At 38.0% G+C, this 24,952-nt stretch overlaps 1 protein-coding gene across 2 annotated transcripts in view; it reads left to right on the top strand.

Moving 5' to 3' along the window:
* The window catches only part of nrg2b (neuregulin 2b), a 134,416-nt gene that overhangs the window by 98,477 nt on the left and 10,987 nt on the right, over positions 1-24,952 (top strand). Inside the window, exons 6-9 of one of the 2 annotated variants that reach the window (XM_061901660.1) lie at positions 4,620-4,643; positions 11,174-11,276; positions 17,685-17,814; positions 20,250-20,377. In XM_061901660.1, coding sequence (XP_061757644.1) covers positions 4,620-4,643; positions 11,174-11,276; positions 17,685-17,814; positions 20,250-20,377 — 385 coding nt within the window. The remainder of the gene's footprint in view (positions 1-4,619; positions 4,644-11,173; positions 11,277-17,684; positions 17,815-20,249; positions 20,378-24,952) is intronic. The other variant, XM_061901661.1, reaches the window with a different exon arrangement.

The raw sequence follows: 24,952 nt of genomic DNA, 5'->3' as shown, positions 1-24,952 counted from the left end.
CTTTTAATGTGCAGAGTCTTGGACACATATTTGTTTTAATCAAGTCAATGTAACCATAGAATGTTGTAGGCAGTTGCTTGCATCTTATTTGCCAAGTATTGAAAACAATTTCCTGATTATTGCATTTAAATAAACCAACAAAGCTTTTCTATAGGGCTGTTTAAATGAACATGGTAATCCATGATTAATCTAATTAACCTTTTAAATGCAATTGATGATTTTCCTAAGCACAGAATATGGTTCCAAAACCAACTTGATCAAGATGAATGGGTGGAAACAAAATCGGCACTTTCAATGGAAAATTGGAATAAAAAATAAAAACAAGCCAAAACAAATACATTGACATAAAGTAACACATTGGATTTTCACCAAAGCACTTCCATCTTTAAGTAGCAGATCAACGCAGAGAGAATTAGGGATACTGCAAGTACAAACCCCGTTTCCATATGAGTTGGGAAATTGTGTTAGATGTAAATATAAACGGAATACAATGATTTGCAAATCCTTTTCAACCCATATTCAATTAAATGCACTATAAATACAAGATATTTGATGTTCGAACTCATAAACTTTATTTTTGTTTTTTTGCAAATAATAATTAACTTAGAATTTCATGGCTGCAACACGTGCCAAAGTAGTTGGGAAAGGGCATGTTCACCACTGTGTTACATCACATTTTCTTTTAACAACACTCAATACATTTTTGGGAACTGAGGAAACTTATTGTTGAAGCTTTGAAAGTGGAATTATTTCCCATTCTTGTTTTATGTAGAGCTTCAGTCATTCAACAGTAAGGGGTCTCCGCTGTCGTATTTTTCGCTTCATAATGCGCCACACATTTTCGATGGGAGACAGGTGTGGACTGCAGGCAGACCAGGAAAGTACCCGCACTCTTTTTTTTACAAAGCCACGCTGTTGTAACATGTGCTGAATGTGGCTTGGTATTGTCTTGCTGAAATAAGCAGGGGCGTCCACGAAAAAGCCGGCGCTTAGATGGCAGCATATGTTGTTCCAAAACCTGTATGTACCTTTCAGCATTAAAGGTGCCTTCACAGATGTGTAAGTTACCCATGCCTTGGGCGCTAATGCACCCCCATATCCTCAAAGATGCTGGCTTTTGAACTTTGGGTCGATAACAGTCTGGATGGTTCGCTTCCCCTTTGGTCCGGATGACACGATGTCGAATATTTCCAAAAACAAAATGAAATGTGGACTCGTCAGACCACAGAACACTTTTCCACTTTGTATCAGTCCATCTTAGATGAGTTCAGGCCCAGCGAAGCCGACGGCGTTTCTGGTGTTGTTGATTAACGGTTTTCACCTCGCATAGGAGAGTTTTAACTTGCACTTACAGATGTAGCGACCAACTGTAGTTACTGACAGTGGGTTTCTGAAGTGTTCCTGAGCCCGTGTGGTGATATCCTTAACACACTGATGTCGATTGTTGATGCAGTACAGCCTGAGGGATCGAAGGTCACGGGCTTAGCTGCTTATGTGCTGTGATTTTTCCAGATTCTCTGAACCCTTTGATGATATTATGGACCGTAAAGGGTGAAATCCCTAAAGTCCTTGCAATAGCTGGTTGAGAAAAGTTTTTCTTAAACTGTTCAACAATTTGCTCACGCATTTGTTGACAAAGTGGTGACCCTTGCCCCATCCTTGTTTGTGAATGACTGAGCATTTCTTGGAATTTACTTTTATACCCAATCATGGCACCCACCTGTTCCCAATTAACCTGCACACCTGTGGGATTATCCATACAAGTGTTTGATGAGCATTCCTCAACTTTATCAGTATTTATTCACACCTTTCCCAACTTCTTTGTCACGTGTTGCTGGCATCAAATTCTAAAGGTAATGATTATTTGCAAAATATTAATGTTCATCAGTCCGTACTTTTCCACTTTGCATCAGTCCATCTTAGATGATCTCAGGCCCAGAGAAGCCGGCTGCGTTTTTGGATGTCGTTGATAAATGGCTTTTGCTTTGGCTTTGACTTGCGCTTACAGATGTAGCTACGAACTGTATTTAGTGATAGTGGTTTTCTGAAGTGTTCCTGAGCCCATGTGGTGATATCCTTTAGAGATTGATGTCGGTTTTTGATACAGTGCCGTCTGAGGGATCGAAGGTCACGGTCATTCAATGTTGGTTTCCGGCCATGCCGCTTAAGTGGAGTGATTTCTCCAGATTCTCTGAACCTTTTGATTATATTATCGACCGTAGATGTTGAAATCCCTAAATTTCTTGTAATTGCACTTTGAGAAAAGTTGTTCTTAAACTGTTTGACTATTTGCTCACGCAGTTGTGGACAAAGGGGTGTACCTCGCCCCATCCTTTCTTGTGAAAGACTGAGCATTTTTCGGGAAGCTGTTTATATACCCAATCATGACACCCACCTGTTCCCAATTAGCATGCACATCCGTGGGATGTTCCAAATATGTGTTTGATGAGCATTCCTCAACTTTATCAGTATTTATTGCCACTTTTCCCAACTTCTTTGTCACGTGTTGCTGGGATCAAATTCTAAAGTTAATGACTATTTGCCAAAAAAAATAAAAATGATTAATTTGAACATCAAATATGTTGTCTTTGTAGCACATTCAACTGAATATGGGTTAAAAAGGATTTGCAAATCATTGTATTCCGTTTATATTTACATCTAACACAATTTCCCAACTCATATGGAAACGGGGTTTGTATTTGTTTTGCACCAAACCACCTTCATAGAATGTCTGGGCGTCAGGAAGTCTACTTCTGACACCCTGATTAATGCATTCACCCCCCAAAACACCAACAACTTCAGACCAATAAATATCAGAGGACACGCTTAACAAAGGTTTTGCAAGTTGAATTTCAAAAATAAATTGAACAAGGCACCGTCGAGAAGCACAATAATGACAAAGGAGAAAACTAAATTATTATCTACCGAATAGTTATTAATCATAATTCATCAAAATAATGTACGCCTCCGTTATGATTAATCTGAATTAAAATATGTGTCATTTTGCAGCTCTAAATTTTGCAGAGAAATCACAATGGATATGAAATTGAAAACGTGTTGGTTGTGAATGTGTTGTTCTTGCAACCTTAAAGCTTTCAGCTTTGAGGAAAACAGGTTAGAAGTTGACAAAAATGCTAAACTCTATTTGACCCACAAAACTGACCAAAGAGAAATGTACTCTGATTATGAAAAGCTATCCCCTTGTTGGCTAGATAAGCAACAACACTTTCAACCCACTAATGAGATTTTGCTTCAAGTCAACAACAGGAACTCAACAAATTATCTCTGAGATGGAAGACAGTGGACCCTCCAAGCTCAAATATTGCAGGGGTTGATTAACTTGAGGAATATTTTGGTGCAAAATATGGTTTAATAATCAAACAAGAATCACAAATCCAAACAAAACTCTTTTAGCTGGGACAAAAGTGATTTTAAATATTCCCAGTCCCTTTTATGTGTTTTTGTAGTCACAGTTTGACACTTTCAGAACTATATGATGATGAGCCAAATAGCTCAATAATGACACTGACCGGCTAGAAAGGCACTTTCAAAGAAAAGTGCTACTAATTAGAGGTGATATATTCACATTTAATATGTTATTGTTTTTGGTAACGCGCAGTTTGTTTTTTTCAGTTAAAACACAACACAGAAACCACCTGTCACTGATTGTATTTGACTTTTGAGGGTCTACTGAGAATGTTTTGTAAATGCTCTAAGGTTTGCAATTCCAACTGGTTACCTCAGTGCTCATCAGTGATCAATTTGGGCGGACGGCACTCTGCCTTTCTTCTATACACTATTTAATTTAATCCTCAAACATTGTCTTGTCCAGGCTTCGTCCCTATGTTTTTTTTGTTTTGTTTTGCATATGCATTGTTCTTCAAGTCTGTTGAAAGAACACGTCCCACTGTTTTAAGGTCCACGTCAATGCCCTTCTGTCTGCTCAAATGTTGTTCTGAACGTACAACCCTCTGACAATGTAGCGCGGGTTTGGGTGGACAAGAACATGTTGAGTTTCAGTGCATGCAAATCAAAACAAACCCTTTTGCAAGTTTCTAACTGTGTCGGTGAAGGATGGAAGATATACCATAATCAGTACAAATGATAACAATTGTCAGTAGTCAAGTTAATATTTAAACCTCATTTTCTGTGCATCATCATCTGTGCTGTGCTGTTACGTTTTAGCATCTCACTGCTTTTATGTTTGTTTTGTGATTCTGTCCACTGTTCCATAAATGAGGTCTAGTCAATATGGCAGTAATTGATCGCTTTGCTATCATTGTCTGTGAGTCTCTGCATGCATTTCCCTGCCTGCTGACTTCTCTTTCCTACTTTCGTTGGCTCATCTTCTAAGGGTTTGCTTTTAAGTTGTGTATGGTTCTGTTTTGCTTTCTGATATTTTTGGGGTTTACAGAGCTGAGGTTGTGTGACTTGTCCGTGTGTTACTGGACGGCATATATGTCAATCGCCAGGACTGACACATTCCACAGCACTAATGAACGTCCTGGTTCAGCGTACGCGAGGAATGTAATATACAGCAGATCCTTCTCAAAGTGGAATTTACCGCTGACCCTGTCTGTCTCTTTCCTTTTTTTGACCACAACTTTCTGTGCTGGCAGAGCTTCTCAGAATTGAATTTATGGGTATGGAAAATTATTATTTATTTTGCTGTGCTTTAAGAGTTTGCCAAGATTGTGTTACAGTCACACATTATTGTGCCACCTTCTTTTAAAAACCAACAAACCTGTCCCCTTTCTCACCCGCCCACTAACCTGATTTGAAGACATGCAACCTCCCTCCCCCTCCTCTGCATGCACTCTTCTTACAGACTAACTTGGTTAAGGAGCAAGATAAATGCTTTCAAGTTAGAAAGGGCAGATACAACAACAAAAGGAAGCTGTAAAGGGCCGAGTGTTAAGATGAACTGTAGGGGTGGTGGAAAGCACTAATTAACATGTGGGAATATCAAGATATATTTTTGCAAAGTGTTGCCGGAAGGTAGAAAAGGTCCATACATGCTTTGCCTTTGCCCATGTCAGAGTTAAGACGAACAGTGGGCTGGTCTAAAATCATAAATGCTGTTGGCTCTGCTTGGAGCTTGCCTTGCAGATTCCCTTACAGCAGGGGTAGGGAACCTATGGCTCTGGAGCCAGATGTGGCTCTTTTGATGACCGAATCTGGCTCTCAGTTAAATCTTAGCTGATATTGCTTAACAGGATAAGTAATGAATAATTCCACTGGTAATCACAGTGTTAAAAATAACGTTAAAAAATATAAAACTTTCTCATGCATTTCAATCCATCCATCCGTTTCTACCACACCTGTTCAAGAAGTCACATTGATGGTAAGAAGTACTTTATTTATTATTGGTAAGCTTCAGAATAACAATGTTGTTAAAATGAATTAGTGAAGTGAATTATATTTATATAGCGCTTTTCTCGAGTGACTCTAAGCTCTTTACATATCCATCCATCCATACATCCATCCATTTTCTACCGTTAATTCCCTTCATGGTCACGGGGGATGCTGGAGCCTTTCTCAGCTACAATCCGGTAGAAGGCGGTGTACACCCTTGACAAGTCGCCACCTCATCACAGGCACTTTACATAGAGAAACCAAATATCAAAGTTACATTTAAACCAGTGTGGGTGGCCCTGGGAGGTAAAGCGTCTTGCCCAAGGACACAACGGTAGTGACTAGGTTGGCGGAAGCGAGGATCAAACCTGGAACCCTTAAGTTGCTGGCATGGCCACTCTACCAACCGAACTATATCATATCTACATAAGAGGCTTAATATACTCGAAAAATGTTGGTCTTACTTAAAAATGCTCGCATTTAGTTGTATTCAGGGTTAAAAAATGGCTCTCATGGAAATACATTTGAAAATATTTGGCTTTCATGGCTCTCTCAGCCAAAAAGGTTCCCGACCCCTGCCTTACAGCTTTACGTATATCAGCACCATGTGACCTACACACAAAGCAAGGCCAAGATTCTCATGGGCTGATAACTGAAAATAAACATTTAAATAAAAGGTGACTTGGATTAGCCTCTTTCCAGATTACTGTTTTCCTCTTAACTTCTCTCTTGAAACAGTCCTTCCAGGATTTTTCAGGATTTTGTTTTGCGATCTTTAAGGGCTTAAATGCTTGAACTCGCAGCAGCTTTTTCAAATAAGTTGCGGCAAACGTTGGGATGTGTTAACTTGTGACAACTTGTGATATTATGAATTTGTTATCAATGGTTTGAGTAGGAATTTTTTGGTACTGGTTCCTAAATGGGTTAGTCCAGGAAGACCGTAAAGATTCTGGACTAATGACATCGCTATCGGTATTTGTTTTCATCCAATTGACCGTCGTAATAATGACATGGTGTCAAATTCAGTTCAAGTGCTGCTACTACCCTACGAGTAGATGATAATCATCTTGAAATAATCACAAATAAGGAAGCAACACTACACAAAAGTTTGCAATGCAACATTATGTCCTCCTAGTCCCAAAATTTAGAGATGCGAACAAGAGTTGGTGTCAGTTTGAAGTGAACGTCACTCAACTCATCACTGCCACAAAGGCACACTTCAGCAACCCGACCATCTTTGAAGTGATCCAGTAATCCACAGGTCAATATTAATCCACTCCAAAAAGTGAACATTTAAATAATCTCTGGGACTTTTTATTTGTATAAAACACACACGACACACACACACATAGATCAGTCGCTGTCAACACTGGCTTCTGGTACGTCACTCAAATAGGTCTGTGTGCAACATAAACACAAATAATTCCTATTGTAACAAAATACACACCCACCTAATATTCTAATTGATTGTATTGATTTAGCTTTTCTGTACACATTTGATATGACATATCATGAAATAGGTCTATGAATGAACATGAATATTATAATATTATTACTTTATTATTTATTCCTTTATTTATTTATCATTTTAAATATTATTATAGGGATAAGCAGTAGAACATGGATGGATGGTATACTGAGTGTAATTGTAATTGATAGAAACACGGTGATGGATCTGTGTGGTCTTTACAAGATAATGATATAACTGCAATGCGCTTTGCACATGCACACATTGTTGACTTGTTTAGATCTAAAAAACAGGTGTAGTTAAAATACTTCAATGCTGTGAAATGTTATATCATGATATTGCTGGTGCCCAACCTTTTGTGCTAATCAAAATGAATATATATATATATATATATATATATATATATATATATATATATATATATAAATCACATATTTATTTGCACAAATTACAAATAGAACCAATAAAAATACTGATAAATACTAGTATCGATAAGGAATACTGATATTGTTATCATTAGCGATGACATTCGAACAATATACATTTTTAGTGTTCAGTGTTTCTTGTGACCTTAACTAAAAACACAGGATTAAAAAAAAGGAAAACAAATGCTGTATTGATATTTTGATCATTTTACACTACACAGAATCAAAAATGTTCACAAAATGGTAGTAAACACACACACTCAGAGCCTTTTGTCATATTACTGTAGTATTTGAATTAATTATAACTGATACTATTAGTAATTAAATTATAAAAAGAAACACCACCAAAGACTCCTTTATTGTCCACTGTCAGCCACAAGCTGCAGATATTCTGTGTGTATGTTTTATGGTTGAAAAATATTGATAAATCTTAAACAATAATTACGTTAAAAGCATTTGTGAACTCTTAAGAGAGATCTATTGCTGTATTTGATGTTGGTAAATGACAGAGGATGAGAGATTATCATCCCACTTCAACATATCTGTTATTTATATGTTGCGTCTTTGCTACTTCGACATTACAAAAGAGAACATTTTCTTGATTGACTTACACCAGTAAAAACAGGTTAGATGCATACAGAAAAACATGTAAACTAAGAAATGACGGCGCTGTGTTAAACCTTTATATACAACATTATCCAGTCGGGTTAGCGATGCGGACGGGAACTGGAAATAGATGCGCAATGACGACGGTTTTGCCATTTAAACAATAAATAATTTATATATTGTTACATGTTGTTGCTCCTACTACACAAGAAACATACATACATTTTGATTAGACAGTTGATGTGCGTGTTTATGAGTCATTCAGAGACAAATTTGAGCAGTATATTTCAAAGGAATTGATTGAAATTGCATGAATGACAAGATCGTGACATTCTGAAATCCTAGAGGGACTGTTACATGCTAATTAATAGTCATACAGTTTTCACTTACTTTGATGAAGTGCATGTTTTGTTTTGCACTAATTAAGATGAGACATACCAACTGAAATAACCACCAGTTGTTAATTGGCCTTACCACCGAGTCAGTGCCATTGGCTTGTTGTAACTCTCCCAAAAATAATTGGATTTATGTATATCATATTAATCAACTATAAATCTGATAAAACACATATTGGACTACTCAAAATGTATACTGGCACATCTCAGATTATTATTTTCTTTTCTGTACATTATTCCTAATTTGAAAATGACTCATTTAGTAACATAATTCAAGTTAACAGAGTGAGTTTTAGGATAGAATTAGGAAATGCATAATACTAATGCAGTACAACCATACAGCATGAATGCCAAAAACATTTTGACACTGAGTACACTGGAATATTTTGTTTAATTCTATTTATTTCAAAGATAAACATATATCATAAAAAAAAATTGGGGGTAACAGGACTGTGCTAAAATGTTAACTCTGCGTGTAGTTATGATTAAAATGTTAACAAATGAAGAGAAACATAACTATGAACTTACTTTTGTTCTTCTCATGGCCTAAAACCTGCTCAGTGGCCTTGTGGTTAGAGTGTCAGCCCTGAGATTGGTAGGTCGTGAGGTCAAACCCCGGCCGAGTCATACCAAAGACTATAAAAATGGGACTCAGCATCAAGGGTTTGGATTGGGGGTAAAACCACCAACAATGATTGCCGGACGCGGCCACCGTTGCTGCTCACTACTCCCCTCACCTCCCAGGGGGTGAACAAGGGGATGAGTGAAATGCAGAGAACCAATTTCACCACACCTTGTGTGTGTGTGTGCGTGTGACAATCATTGATACTTTTAATTTAAAAAGGATTACTGACCCAACTTCTTGTGGACCATGTGACATTTTTTTTCAAGGGGAAGTAGTAATGTGTTAAGGTAGCATGACTGTGAAAACAAGGTGAAGTGAAGTGAAGTGAATTATATTTATATAGCGCTTTTCTCTAGTGACTCAAAGCGCTTTACATAGTGAAAGCCAATATCTAAGTTACATTTAAACCAGTGTGGGTGGCACTGGGAGCAGGTGTGTAAAGTGTCTTGCCCAAAGATACAACGGCAGTGACTAGGATGGCGGAAGCGGGAATCGAACCTGCAACCCTCAAGTTGCTGGCACGGCCGCTCTACCAACCGGGACAAAACTAAAGTGTGATTTGTAAGTTTTTTGAAGAAATTTCACTTAAAGTAAAGTGTAACACAAATATTAAAACAATAACATTACTGGGGGATTTAAATGAATATATTTCATGGTGAAGTCTAATTTTAGGAAGAGGCGACAAGCAATGCATACTTTTTTCTCAAGTATTTTAAACCGTATGAACAAATATTCATTTAAATCAATGTGCAGGACACTTTATTTGCCACAACAAAAAAAAGTGTACAATACAGGTATTGTGCATTGTATACATTTTAATTCCTGATAAAACCAATGGCACTGATTTGGTGGAATGGTCTTCTTGACTTCTTGAAATCTACACTTGAGGACATGACCGACAAGCTTTCTCAATCCAGTTTAAATTGATAAAGGCACTTCTGTTTCTGGGGACCACTTCTATCCTCCTGTTCCCCTCTCAGCCCTGCCCCTCTCATTTCCTCCTTATGCTCCTTATCTTGTTGTTTTTATCCCTTTTACCCTTCTTTTTTTCCTCCTATTGTCTTAGTTGTTCTCTTCGTCATTGTGTTGTTGCACTTGCCTTTCTCAGATCTCAGTGTTACCCCACAATAGTGCAATTTGAATACAAGCTAGATCACCAGCAATCATCACAATTGGGCACTTTCATACAGCATCATCTCAGGCTATAGATCTTGACTATAATAATCCATCACAGAGGAAAATGATGAACATATGTTCTTTTTTATAGTCTCATTATATGTGTGAAGTGACCACATTTAATTTTTCTTGGAACTGCAGTTTTCAAACACTTTCTTCTTTGCGATCTATTGACCTTCATTCTCAAAGGATATTAAAGACTGGCCGCTCTCATTCTTTTTGGCTGCAATTTTGATCTAATAATCCTCAATACTTTAGTGCTAACTTCACTCGGATTACATAATCATCTGTCACCATTTCAGAGCAAACAGGAAATTTTCACATTGATATTAATGTTTTGTGGCAAGTTCAATTGCGTCAAAAATGATTGCATGTTTGTGGTGTGAAATGTTTAAATTACATGCATTAAACAAGAAGCTGACGTCCACCAACTGCAATCATTTCATAAAACGACCAGTGTGTTTGAGTGAAAACAAGTGGTTGATTGTCACAGTGTAACCATAATACTCCCGTTTAATCGAACAACATTTATAGACTAAAATTTGCTGACAAAAACTGTATACTTACATATGAATTATTTCTTAATAAGTGCAATAATACAGTAACATAAATGTAGTATAGCAAATATTTTCAATTGTCCTATTGTGGTGTAAACAAATACTTCATTTTATTAATTTTCTCTTGTTTTTCATTCATGCACGCTTGTGTTTAGATGTTTGTTCACTCTCATAAGGGTTTGTAGATGTTGTATTCTGAGATAAAATCATTGTATAACGTTAGTGAATCTTAAACAAATAGACACGTAAGAATTGAGCTTATGGTACAATTAAGCAAGTTACATTTTGATCATTAACGTGTATTTGTTGAGGATAGTTTGACAAATTAATTATTAAAAGTCATGAAGGCAGCAGGAAAATCATACAAAAAAGATAAAGTTCTTGGAATAACATATAATAACATGGAATAACACAAAAACTACAAAATACATATAAGTAAGTCATGCTCATGCTGTATATGTGTGTGTGTCTGCTGTGCCTATTGTGTGTGTCTGTGTTTTTTTTATTTTTTTTTTGTGTCTGCAACGTGTGGATGCGTATTTGCATGTGTATGTTTCCTTTCACAGAGGCAGAGGAGCTCTACCAAAGGCGGGTGCTGACGATCACGGGCATCTGCGTGGCCTTGTTGGTGGTTGGCATCGTTTGTGTGGTGGCCTACTGCAAAACCAAGTATGTGCATTTTAAGGAAATACAAACTAATAACGAGTAGTGAATTACATTTACACAGCGCTTTTTTTCTCTCGAGACTGAACGGGCTTTACATAGTGAAACCCGTTATCTACATCTTTAAGCTACATTTAAACCAGTGTGATATAGAATCTGAAACCCTCAAGTTGCTGGCACATACACTCTACCAACTTAGCCACGCCTCCTCGATAATAATAATACATTGTCACTTTGGCTAATGAGTAAGCCGTTCCAAATAATCAGACGAAAACCAAATAAGAAGTATTGTATTTCCTTGAATTGCCGCAGGGCATATAGTATGCATCGGCCTTGAATTACTGCCAGGTCAAACTCGCTTCGCAAAAAAATTAGCGCATGCTTAGTATTACCGCCTGGTCAAACTCGTGACGTCACGAGTGACACTCCCCCTGTCATCATTTTCAAAATGGAGGAGGCTGATTTCAATATCGGTACATTGAAATCGCATAAAGGGCAGAAGATTAAAAGCTATTCAGTAGGATTTAAAGTCCAAGCTTACATCACAATCAGATTTTTACTGCATGCCTTTGGTAAGTGCCGGAGTGAGAAGAGGTTTTAAAATAATTAGCGCATGCTTACTTTTACCGCATGCCTTTGGTAAGCGCAGGAGTGAGAAGAGGTTTTAAATAAATAGGGCGCCCCGGCGGCAATTCAAGGAAATACGGTAATTTAAATCAGTCTCCAATGTGTGAGATTCTTTGTTTGGGCACTCAATTTTACAAAACAACTCACAACAATTTGCTGCTTTTATTGTGAAGCATTGTTTGGCTTTGTAATAACTGAAATGCTGTAATAAAACTGGGGCAAAATGTGTGCTCAAAAGTGGAATGCACAGAAACCAAAGATTGAATGTCAGAAATTCTGACAAGGGGTGATAGTTTGCTTTGATTACATATAAAAGAAGATATTTCAGAATTAGCAATACACAAACATCAGCATGTCCCAAATGATAATACCAAATGTTACTACAGTGGGATTAAATACTTCAAACATCAGCACAGTGAAGTGAAGTGAGGTGAATTATATTTATATAGCGCTTTTCTCAAAGTGATTTAAAGCGCTTTACATAGTGAAACCCAATGTCTAATTTTTACATTTAAACCAGTGTGGGTGGCACTGGGAGCAGGTGGGTAAAGTGTCTGGCCCAAGGACACAACGGCAGTGACTAGGATGGCAGAAGCGGGGATCGAACCTGCAACCCTCAAGTTGCTCTACCAACCGAGCTATACCGCCCCAGTAAAAGATTACATTTGCTATTTACTTGTATTATGATAGCTTCATGCAAAAATTTTGATACAGGTCTTAATCGTTTTTCTAAAAATCTATTTCCATACACCTATTTTTTTTTTTTGTAAAATTGCTGTATTGCATACACTGGTATGAATGTAAAGTGGCTGACAGGGGCAGCAATGTCCACATGCTCCAAACGCAAAAATTACTAAAATTACAGCTCAGGCAGCCAACATCCATCGCAGCGAGAACCGGTGGAGATCAGTGTCAGTGTGTCACACTGACGGGGTTTGAAGCGGCGAAGCCGTGCAACGTATATTGTCAGTAGACGCGTGTGTGACTATAAACCTGAAAAGTCGCTTCGTCTGTCATTAGTCTTTGTAACACAGCAGGTTACAATTGAGATGATATTAGTCCACGCAAAGTCAACAACCAACTTGTTTCCATGAGGGAAGAGGGGAAGAATGTCAGAACGTCTTTTTGCACCGAACTTCCGGAAGAGTTCTTGAAACAGGGTCTTATTCGAAGGCCAGTGCAGGGGGCAAAATGCAGAATACGAGTTTTGGGTTCTGGCGAGTGGATGCATTCCAATACTTGTCTACTTTAATTGTCCGATCCTGGCCCTCAAATTGATCATCATTTTGCCTTTTAGATTGAAAAGCTTCTCCGAATTGTTATCCAGTTTGCGATTCAATGGCCACTGTGCGTGCCTACAGGACTGCCAATCCCGTCAATCATGACGGGCAGCTTCTGGGTAGCTTGAACGCCTGCCGTCATCTTCCGAATTTGCCGATACACCATGTAAACGCCTAATCCAATCAGCAGTTGGCCTGTTATCCTAGTTCCTAATACGTAGATAACTTTGAAATCCTCAACTGAACTAATCGCCAGGTACATAACCATCTATTTGTACCACAGGTGTCCAGCAAATATTGTTCCATCAGGACAGACAGATTTCCTTTTTATTGATAAAAAATACAATTCTTGAAAATTGTGAGTTCATTCAATCAATTCTACGGTACACTTTGAAGAGCAGTGCAAAGAGAGGCTCCAAAAAAGTTGAGTCAAAGAATGAAAAGCATGGAAAAGATAAGGGAGATGATAAGGAAGTGTCCACCTTCAATTATGATCAAGAAAGAAAAAGATCAATATGTCGGTCGTAAAAATCAGTTGCTATATAATATTTGTTTTACATTTTTAAGAGATTGCTATATAGCTAATGTCTTTTTTCCGTCAAGTTGCAGCAATTGTTTCATGCAGGGTTTGTGTATCTGTCATTTCTCAGCATTTTGTCGTTAAATGGGTTTTATGGTGTTTGTGTTTTGTGTCATTTCTGTGTTTGTGTGTTTGGACGTTTGCCCCTGTCGGCCACCTTCAAATGGACCCCCTATAAAAGAAGCAATACTTTGTCCAAATTATTATTCATAAAGTGCAAATTAATGCTGACAGAGTCACTCAGGCAACACTCCAAAAGACAAATGTTTGTTGTAGAAAACTGGTTAATACTTCACCACATATTAAAGCAATTCTCAGAGACCAGCAAATGTAGTAAAAACGTCTGGGGTGATGCAGTGACCTCATTGATTGTCATATCTTTTAGAGCTTTTATCCTCATACACATTAAACAATCCAGTACTTCAAAGTATACTAATCTTGAAGGGGAACAGCAATTTTGTTTATCACTCTCATTCCTTATGTGAGACAAGAACATGTATGTTTTTCTTATTTTTATGCATTATAACTAGTAAACAAAGGCTAACAAGAATCAGCTAACAATAGAGGTAATGGGATTTGCTCTCTTTCACCTATAAAGCACCCTAAATGCATCCAAAGACCTCAATTAATATATGTATTTTATATATATATATATATATATATATATATATATATATATACACCATTTTCCATATGAGTTGGGAAATTGTGTTAGATGTAAATATAAACGGAATACAATGTTTTGCAAATCCTTTTCAACCCATATTCAATTGAATGCACTACAAAGACAAGATATTTGATGTTCAAACTCATATATATACAAATATTTTTTTGCAAATAATAATTAACTTAGAATTTCATGGCTGCAACACGTGCCAAAGCCAATCAATCAATCAATCAATCAATCAATCAATCAATCAATCAATCAATCAATCAATCAATCAATCAATCATCAATCAATATTATATATAGCCCTAAATCACAAGTGCCTCAAAGGGCTGCACAAACCACAACGACATCCTTGTTGTGGTTTGTGCAAGTTGGGAAAGGGAATGTTCACCACTGTGTTACATCACCTTTTCTTTTAACAACACTCAATAAACGTTTGGGAACTGAGGAAAGTAATTGTTGAAGCTTTGAAAGTGGAATTCTTTCCCATTCTTGTTTTGTGTAGAGCTTCAGTCGTTCCACAGTCTCCACGGGGTATCCGCTGTCGTATTTTACGCTTCATATTGCGCCACATATTTTCGATGGGAGACAGGTCTGCACTGCAGGCGGGCCAGGAAAGTACCCGCACTCTTTTTTTATGAAGCCACACTGTTGTAACACATGCTGAATGTGGCTTGGCATTGTCTTGCTGAAATAAGCAGGGGCGTCCATGAAAAAGACGGCGCTTAGACGGCAACATATGTTGTTCCAAAACCCTGTATGTACCTTTCAGCATCAATGTTGCCTTCACAGATGTGTAAGTTACCCATGCCTTGGGCACTAATGCACCCCCATACCATCACAGATGCTGGCTTTTGAACTTTGCGTCGATAGCTGTCTGGATGGTTCGCTTCCCCTTTGGTCCGGATGACACTATGTCGAATATTTCCAAAAACTATTTGAAATGTGGACTGGTCAGACCACAGAACACTTTTCCATTTTGCATCAGTCAATCTTAGATGATCTCGGGCCCAGAGAAGCCGGCGGCGTTTGTGGATGTTGTTGATAAATGGCTTTCGCTTTGCATAGTAGAGCTTTAACTTGAACTTACAGATGTAGCAACAAACTGTATTTTGCAACAGTGGTTTTCTGAAGTGTTCCTGAGCCCATGTGGTGATATGCTTTAGAGATTGATGTCGTTTTTTTTATACAGTGCCGTCTGAGGGATCGAAGGTCACGGTCATTCAATGTCAGTTTCCGGCCATGTCGCTTACGTGGAGTGATTTCTCCAGATTCTCTGAACCTTTTGATGATATTATGGACCATAGATGTAGAAATCCCTACATTTCTTTGAGAAACGTTCTTAAACTGTTTGACTACACGTTGTTCTTAAACTGTTTGACTACTTGATCACGCAGTTGTGGACAAAGGGGTGAACCTCACCCCATCCTTTCTTGTGAAAGACTGAGAATTTTTGTGGAAGCTGTTTTTATACCCAATCATGGCACCCACCTGTTCCCAATTAGCCTGCACACATGTGGGATGTTCCAAACAAGTGTTTGATGAACATTTCTCAACTTTATCAATATTTATTTCCACCTTTCCCAACTTCTTTGTCACGTGTTGCTGGCATCAAATTCTAAAGTTAATGATTATTTGCAAAAAAAAATGTTTATCAGTTTGAACATCAAATATGTTGTCTTTGTAGCATATTCAACTGAATATGGGTTGAAAATGATTTGCAAATAATTTTAAATTTTTATTTACATCTAACACAATTTATCCTATATATATATATATATACATACTGTACATACATACATACATACACACACACACACACATACACACACACACACACATATATATATATATATATATATATATATATATAAGTGTATATATATGTGTATATATACATAAATATATATATTGTAGGTACCTATGTAATGTAATAACAGGGACTTTCATAACAACATGTAATATTTAAATATGTTGGTCATTTTAAATATATGGCAAACAAATTAGTTTCACAGACACATCACAGTGTCGGTTGGTTTCCTACAACAACAACAACGACTACTACAAATCATGACAGACTTCATGAGCGCCAGCAACCACTACTTTGGGACAAATTATGATCCAGTAACTCTATTTTTAACCTAAATACACAGAGCATAAGCTACACGTTTTAGAAGCTGAAACGATAAGCAGATTCAACAAGTACAGTATTGCTAAGTGCTTAACAATGAACAAAAACGAACAAAATAAAAAAATCTATACATTGTCTGCTTTCACTGGAATGCAAACTGATGGGCTCTTCATGTATTCCGGAATTAATCATAATCCTCATGCAGGTAAAATCAAAATACATTAAAAAATAGTCGGCGCAAACGAGCGTCCGTGTATTTCTTGCGATACGTTTGATGTCAAAGTTGACAACATTCTACGTTTATCGCCACAACCTTCTACTGTAAAAGTTAGAGGCATGACCTATGATTTAGAATTAACTATTCAACTCAAAGGCGATGCAGCAACTCACCGGCTCAGTATGTCAATAGCTTCCTAAACTAGTTAGCTCTATGTGATTAATGCGCTGTTATATGTAGTTACTCGACATTAGCGCTCATATGAACAATATTGAAAATCCTTATTTAGTGTTCAGGTCACATCATGTAAATGGAGTATATTGTTGGCGGTTTTCAATGTTAGTTAGGGGGCTTTTAATGCGCAATAGATGACTTTCATTACTTTAGTCTCCTTGATGGCCATTTCGTATATTACAATGAAGAATGCATACAAAAGTAAGACAAATGTGTTCTTATCTTACATAGGGATTGTTAATTATAGGCAAAATTCCAAACAAAACACAGTTCCCCTTTAAGATTGTACAACATTGCAAAATAAAAATGTAGGTACAGTCAGAACACTGTCATTTATTTCCCTTTAAGAGTAACATTTACATGGTACTGCACATGTCCACATGTGATATGTGCGTGATGCACAATGCAAAGTGATGTGTCCCCTTTGATACACGTTGACTCAGATTTGTATTGGTACACATTTCATAATACTGGACTCGTGAAAAAAAATCAAAACCACATTTCCATGGTATGGGTGGAATACACTATGCCACTATTTTGAGTTCAGGAAGAAGGAAGTGCCCCAGATTTATTTTTTAACCCAACAACATGAGTCTGAATTGAAATGTCCTTCAGCATTCCCACATCTCAACATTTTCTCAAAGTAATTATTTTTTCCATTTTATGAAATGTGCAGGAAGCACAGGAAGAAGATGCAACATCACCTACATCAGAACCAGAATCAGTGTGTGGAGCAGCCCAACCGCATGCTGGCCAACGGCCCCAACCACCCTGGGCCTGGTCCCGAAGAAATTCCCATGGTTGATGTGAGTCCAAATAGTAGAAACACACAGCAAAGACAGGTACAGGTAATTCTTATGTTAGAATCAACTAACATATCTGCGACACTTTAGACAAAAACACATATTCTCTTCAACTCACTTGTCATTTACATGCAGCGTTTCTAGGGATCATTCGGAAAATCATGACGATCATCTCAAGGGGAAACCATAATTACATTATGTTAGAAGTAGTAGTTTTTAAAGTCTGTAAGTTCCACACTGCACGGCACAATACTGCTAACGATGCATGCTCATTAACTGCTGAGTCTGGTAGAAAAAATTAACTTCCATTGAAGACATGTTGAGGTCACACAAACTTGCAAAATAAGCTTGTTTTAGTGCAACACAATGAACTAAACATATTGAATGTAAAAAAGGGTCAAGATTCAACTTCACACAGCATTAAGTATTCGAATATTAAAAGTTAAAGTTAAAGTACCAATGATTGTTACACACACTCTTGGTGTGGCGAAATTATTCTCTGCATTTGACCCATCACCGTTGATCACCCCCTGGGAGGTGAGGGGAGCATATTAAGACGTCTTATATTATGCAAAATAGGAATCAAGCCCAAATATATAACTACAGTTTGGACAGTAACATGCAACACATTCCCATTATCTCTAATGCACAAATGTATTTACTTATTTCATATGTTAATATGTTTTTTGTGCAATTAATATGACTTTACTATTAAACATTGAGTGTAATGTTGACTGAAAAGAACTGAGTGTTTAAAAAGTTATTGTTTTTGCTGCCTGTAAATGGAAACACTGTAAGGCGAGGCACGTTTGTTTATTGAGTACGATTTGTATGGAAGGCAATTCAAAGTGCTTTGCAGATGCATACACTGTATAAAAGGAAAGTAAGATCACAAATATAAAACAAAAACATCGTAAATATAATCATGAATTTATTGAATTAAAATCAAAGAGTGTATATAAAACACTTTCAGTTGTCATATACACAGTTATATTAAAGTGTTTTCAGCCTGGATCTGAACATTGCCAAAGTTGAGGTTGAGTTGAAGTCAAAGCCTTTGGAAGACTGTTCGAGATTATAAAAGCATGAAACTGAAACATATCCTTACCCTGTTTAGTCCTGACTCTAGGCACCAGGAAGTCTCGGAGCACAAGATGGTTCTTATGGTTTTAAAATGTCAAGAGATGTACTATGGCACCAGTCCATGAAAAGAAATGTACACAAGCAGAGGTATTTTAAAGACGTGTCTTAGCGACACGAAGACAATGCAGCAACTTTAGAAGTTGATTAATATCGTTAGATATTTTCTTTCTAGTCAGGACTCGAGCAGCAGAATTCTAGATGTACTACAGCTGCTTTGCAGCTCCTTCAGAGAACCCTGTGAGAAGGACGATTACAGTAGGCAAGCCTGCTAGAGACACATGCTTGGATTAGTCTCTCTAAGTCTATTGTTAAGACATTTTCTTGACAGAACTCACGTATGCATACACTCCTTAATATATAACATAGTTGATGGATTTTGACTATATAGAAGACAGATGGATGGATGGATGGATAGGCACAAAGGTTCTAAGCATAGGGACCCCCCAAGGCTGCGTGCTGAGCCCCCTACTGAAGACCCTCTTCACACACGACTGTGTGGCCTCCCAGAACAACACCAGTATCATCAAGTTTGCAGATGATACTACGGTCGTTGGACTGATCACTAGGGGAGCTGAGGGAGCGCACAGAAGGGAGGTAGCAGAACTGGTGGCCTGGTGTCAGGATAATAATCTCCTTGAACACAGACAAGACCAAGGAAATTATTATTGATCCACGGAGAAAGAGTGCACCGTACACACCTTTGTACATAGGGGGGGACAAAGGTGGACAGGGTGAAAACCTTTAAATTCCTCGGGACCCACATCAGCGAGGACCTCACCTGGGATCACAACACCCAACAAACAATAAAAAAAGCCCAGCAGCGACTGTACTTCCTAAGAAGGCTGAGAACATTTGGTATGCCACCCAAAATTCTCAGCAACTTATATAAAAGCACGGTTGAGAGTGTCCTTACCAGCTCAATCACGGTCTGGTATGGAAACTGCACTGCTAAGGACAGGAAGGCACTTCAGCGAGTGATTAAAACTGCTCAGGACATATCAGGAGCCCCCTTCCCCTCACTACAGGACATGTACTCTACCAGGGCCACCAGAAGAGCACACAACATCATAAAGGACAGTACACACCCCCAGCACAGTCTCTTTAGCCTCCTACCATCAGGCAGACGATACAGGAGCCTGAAATCCAGGACTACGAGACTGAGAAACAGTTTCTACCCACAGGCCATATCAGGCTTGTGAATGCTAACTTGGAAATGCTAACACCCCCCCCTGGATGGATGGATGGATGGATTTGCAAACCTATTGTAAAATGTGTTTAACGTTTGTTTTTTTTAGTACATCTCCAAGAGTGTCCCTACCACAGAGTGTGTCATCAGCCATGGAGCTGAAGGTGCCGGCAACTACGCAGGCAGCCGAATGTCTACTCGCTCGCATCACTCTACCACTGCCTCGCATGCATCAAGGTAGCTTTCAAACACACTGTTGTTTTTTTGCCCTTTTGCCATTTTAGAGTTGGATAATATTATTACGATGTCGGCCGTTGTTAGTGTGCAATATTGGACAGACGACACGATTGGCGGAAGTGTACCAGACAACATTTTGAGCTCATGGCCAATCATCATCAATGTTGGTCACAGTGCATTACTTACATACTCAGCAACAGAACAGACAAGAGTTGAATGATGGCCAAACATTAATGGACCTTCTGAAAGAAGAAAGACAACTGATCTACAGGCCTTTGCCATATACTGTATGTCAAGGTCTATATGTAGCTTGTGCAGTTTGTGCTCTATATTAAAGGCCTACTGAAATGAGATTTTCTTATTTAAACGGGGATAGCAGGTCCATTCTATGTGTCATACTTGATCATTTCGCGATATTGCCATATTTTTGCTGTCAGGATTTAGTAGAGAACATCCACGATAAAGTTCGCAACTTTCGGTATTAAGAGAAAAGCCCTGCCTCTACCGGAAGTCGCAGACGATGATGTCACAAGTGTGGGTGCTCCTCACATATTCACATTAATTTTAATGGGAGCCTCCAACAAAAAGTGCTATTCGGACTGAGAAAACGACAATTTCCCCATTAATTTGATCGAGGATGAAAGATTCGTGTTTGAGGATATTGATACCGACGGACTAGAAAAAACAAACAAAAAAAAAAACGCGATTGCATTGGGACAGATTCCGATGTTTTTAAACACATTAACTAGGATAATTCTGGGAAATCCCTTATCTTTCTATTGTGTTGCTAGTGTTTTAGTGAGTTTAATATTACCTGATTGTCGGAGGGGTGTCTCCACGGGTGTCTTGACGCCAACGTCTCAGGGGAGCTATGGACGGCACAAGCTCAGCTTTTCTCCGGTAAGAAGCGACTTTTTGACCACAATTTTCCCACCGAAACCTGCTGGTTGACATTTGGTCGGTATTCCTTCGTGATTCATGTTTGCTTGACCGCGCTCTGATCCATAGTAAAGTTTCACCTCCAGGAATTTTAAACAAGGAATCACCGTGTGTTTGTGTGGCTAAAGGCTAAAGCTTCCCAACTCCATCTTTCTACTTTGACTTCTCCAATATTAATTGAACAAATTGCAAAGGATTCAGCAACACAGATCTCCAAAATACTGTGTAATTATGCCGTTAAAGCAGACGACATTTAGCTGTGTGTGCGCAGCGCTCATACTTCCTAAAAACCCTTGACGTCACGCGAACACGTCATCATTACACGACGTTTTCAAGACTAAACTCCCGGGAAATTTAAAATTGCAATTTAGTAAACTAAAAAGGCCGTATTGGCATGTGTTGCAATGTTAATATTTCATCATTGATGTATAAACTATCAGACTGCGTGGTGGGTAGTAGTGGTTTTCAGTAGGCCTTCAAGCAATAAATATATTTACATTAACATTCATGTTATCAGTAATATAGTGGACCTGGATCTACATAAACCATTTAATTTTTCCCCGTGCCACACGTCTACAGATGTTTTGTGGAACACAGTGAACAATAATTGTGTTTGATAAGATGTAACTCCTGTAAAGGTCTTGCAATATTATGAGGTTAAAGTGGGGACCTATGCTAAATTTATTTTTTTCTGACGCATAGGATAGGATAAGATTTCTATCCATCTTAAAATGGAAATAATGTGGTCGGAGTCGTTTGAAAAAATCCATAAAACACCTTACATTAACTAACATAAAGAATGACATTAGAGCACAGAGGTGCTGCAACCTGCTGCCACTTCAGCGGCAACAGTTTTACTTACATCAATAAAAATAAAATGCAATAAAAAAGTGATAATGAGTAATAAATAATACATATTATAAAAACTTGTTACAATGTTGTGTTAAACTTTGCCAAAGCATCGTATCATAAAGTTCATGCATTTTTGCGTGAGCTTGAACACAGTTTTGAGTGCCTCTGTTTTGCGGGGTTTTGCCCCTGGCTACATTGCGACATCAATGCAAGTTGAATATTTTTATTTTGACATTAATATAATCTAAGAGCCAGAGAGGGAGGAACTGAAAACATAGCATCAAAACATAAACTTAAACAATGTACATTTTCAAAATATAAAAATCTGATATTCTTACAGAGAGTGAAGAATGATTTAATTTGCTATCGGACAATGTCTCCACAAATGTATTGCAGGCAGACTCAAAAAACACGTTATGAAAGTGACTGTGGAGCAACATTTATACAAAATGTATGCCAAAGCATATCTACAAACCCCGTTTCCATATGAGTTGGGAAATTGTGTTAGATGTAACTATAAACAAAATACAATGATTTGCAAATCATTGCAAATCGGATAAGCGGAAGATGATGGATGGATGGATGGAAATCATTTTCAACCCATAATCAGTAGAATATGCTACAAAGACAACATATTTGATGTTCAAACCGATAAACATTTTTTTGTTGTTGCAAATAATCATTAACACGTGTCACGTGTTGCCAGCAACACGTGACAAAGAAGTTGGGAAAGGTGGCAATACATTCTGATAAAGTTGAGGAATGCTCATCAAACACTTATATGGAACATCCCACAAGTGTGCAGGCTAATTGGGAACAGTTGGGTGCCATGATTGGGTATAAAAGCAGCTTCAATGAAATGCTAAGTAATTCACAATCAAGGATGGGGTGAGCGTCACCATTTTGTAAGCAAATTGTTGAACAGTTTTAGAACAACATTTTTCAACGAGCTATTGCAAGGAATTTAGGGATTTTACCAATTACGGTCCGTAAAATCATCAAAAAGTTCAACCGGTATAGCTCGGTTGGTAGAGTGGCCGTCCCAGCAACTTGAGGGTTGCAGGTTCGATTCCCGCTTTCGCCATCCTAGTCACTGCCGTTGTGTCTTTGGGCAAGACACTTTACCCACCTGCTCCCAGTGCCACCCACACTGGTTTAAATGTAACTTAGATATTGGGTTTCACTATATAAAGCGCTTTGAGTCACTAGAGAAAAGCGCTATATAAATATAATTCACTTCACTTCACTGGAGAAATCACTGCACGTAAGCGATGATATTACGGACTTTTGATCCCTCAGGCGGTACTACATCAAAAAACGACATTAGTGTGTAAAGGATATCATCATATGGGCTCAGGAACACTTCATAAAACCACTGTCAGTAACTCCTGTTGGTCGCTACATCTGTAAGTGCAAGTTAAAACTCTACTATGCAAAGCCAAACCCATTTATCAACAATATCCTGAAACGCCGCCGGATTGGCTGGGCCCCAGCTCACCTAATATAGACTGATGCAAACTGGAAAGGTGTTCTGTGGTCTGACGAGTCCACATTTCAGATTATATTTGGAAACAGAGGATGTGGTGTCCTCCAGAACAAAGAGGAAAATAACCTTTCAAATTGTTAAAGGCGCCAAATTCAAAAGCCAGCATTTGTGATGGTATGGGGTGTACTAATGCCCAAGGCATGGGTAACTTACTCATTTGTGAAGGCACCATTAATGCTGAATGGTCCATACAGGTTTTGGAGCAACATATGTTGTCATCCAAGCAACGTTATCATGGACGCCTCTGCTTATTTCAGCAAGACAAGTGTTACAACAATGTGGCTTTGTAAAAAAAGAGTGCGGGTACTTTCCTGGCCCGCCTGCAGTCCAGGCCCTTCTCCCATCGAAAATGTGTGGCGCATTATGAAGCGTAAAATACGACAGCGGAGACCCCAGACTGTTGAACGACTGAAGCTCTACATAAAACAAAAATGGGAAAGAATTCCACTTTCAAAATTTCAACAATTAGTTTCCTCAGTTCCCAAACCTTTATTGAGTGTTTTTAAAAGAAAAGGTGATGTAACACAGTGGTGAACATGTCCTTTCCAAACTACATTGGTACGTGTTGCAGCCCTGAAATTCTAAGTTAATTATTATTTGCAAAAAAATAAAAATTTATGAGTTTGAACATCAAATATCTTGTCTTTGTAGTGCATTCAATTGAATATGGGTTAAAAAGGATTTGCAAATCATTGTATTCCGTTTATATTTACATCTAACACAATTTCCCAACTCATATGGAAACGGGGTTTGTAATATATATCATCCAGACCACAAAGAAGTGGTTTGAATGCAGATGATTTTGATCATATGTTTCCTTTAAAGAGATGTCAGTTTGATTACCTCTGTGTTTATTGCGCCACTAAAAGTAGCTCCTCGCCATTAGCAAATATAATAGCAATATTGCTAATATTTGGTTAGAATTCAGGTCACAAGATGTAAATGATGTATTTTTGGTGGGTTTTGGAGGTTTTATTGACGGCTTTATAGGCGTATTAGAATAGCTTAATTGTTAGCTGACTTGTATTTGCCATATGGATAAAAATGCATAAAAAAACTAACAAGAAAATACTTATGTTTTCTTGTCTTACATAAACGTAACCATGCCCTTGCGTCATTACCATAACTATACCATAATTATATCATTTTGGCTAGCTAATGTTGGCTATCATTGGATGTTTAAAAGCTTTTGTTTATGTGCATGATAGGTGTAAACACCAGACAAATTCTTCAGACCA

Source organism: Nerophis ophidion, linkage group LG05 (genome assembly GCF_033978795.1).
Source record: "Nerophis ophidion isolate RoL-2023_Sa linkage group LG05, RoL_Noph_v1.0, whole genome shotgun sequence".
NCBI classification, from domain to species: Eukaryota; Metazoa; Chordata; class Actinopteri; order Syngnathiformes; family Syngnathidae; genus Nerophis; species Nerophis ophidion.
Note: the sequence above shows the minus strand (reverse complement) of the source record. Positions and strands in the feature narration are given on the sequence as shown.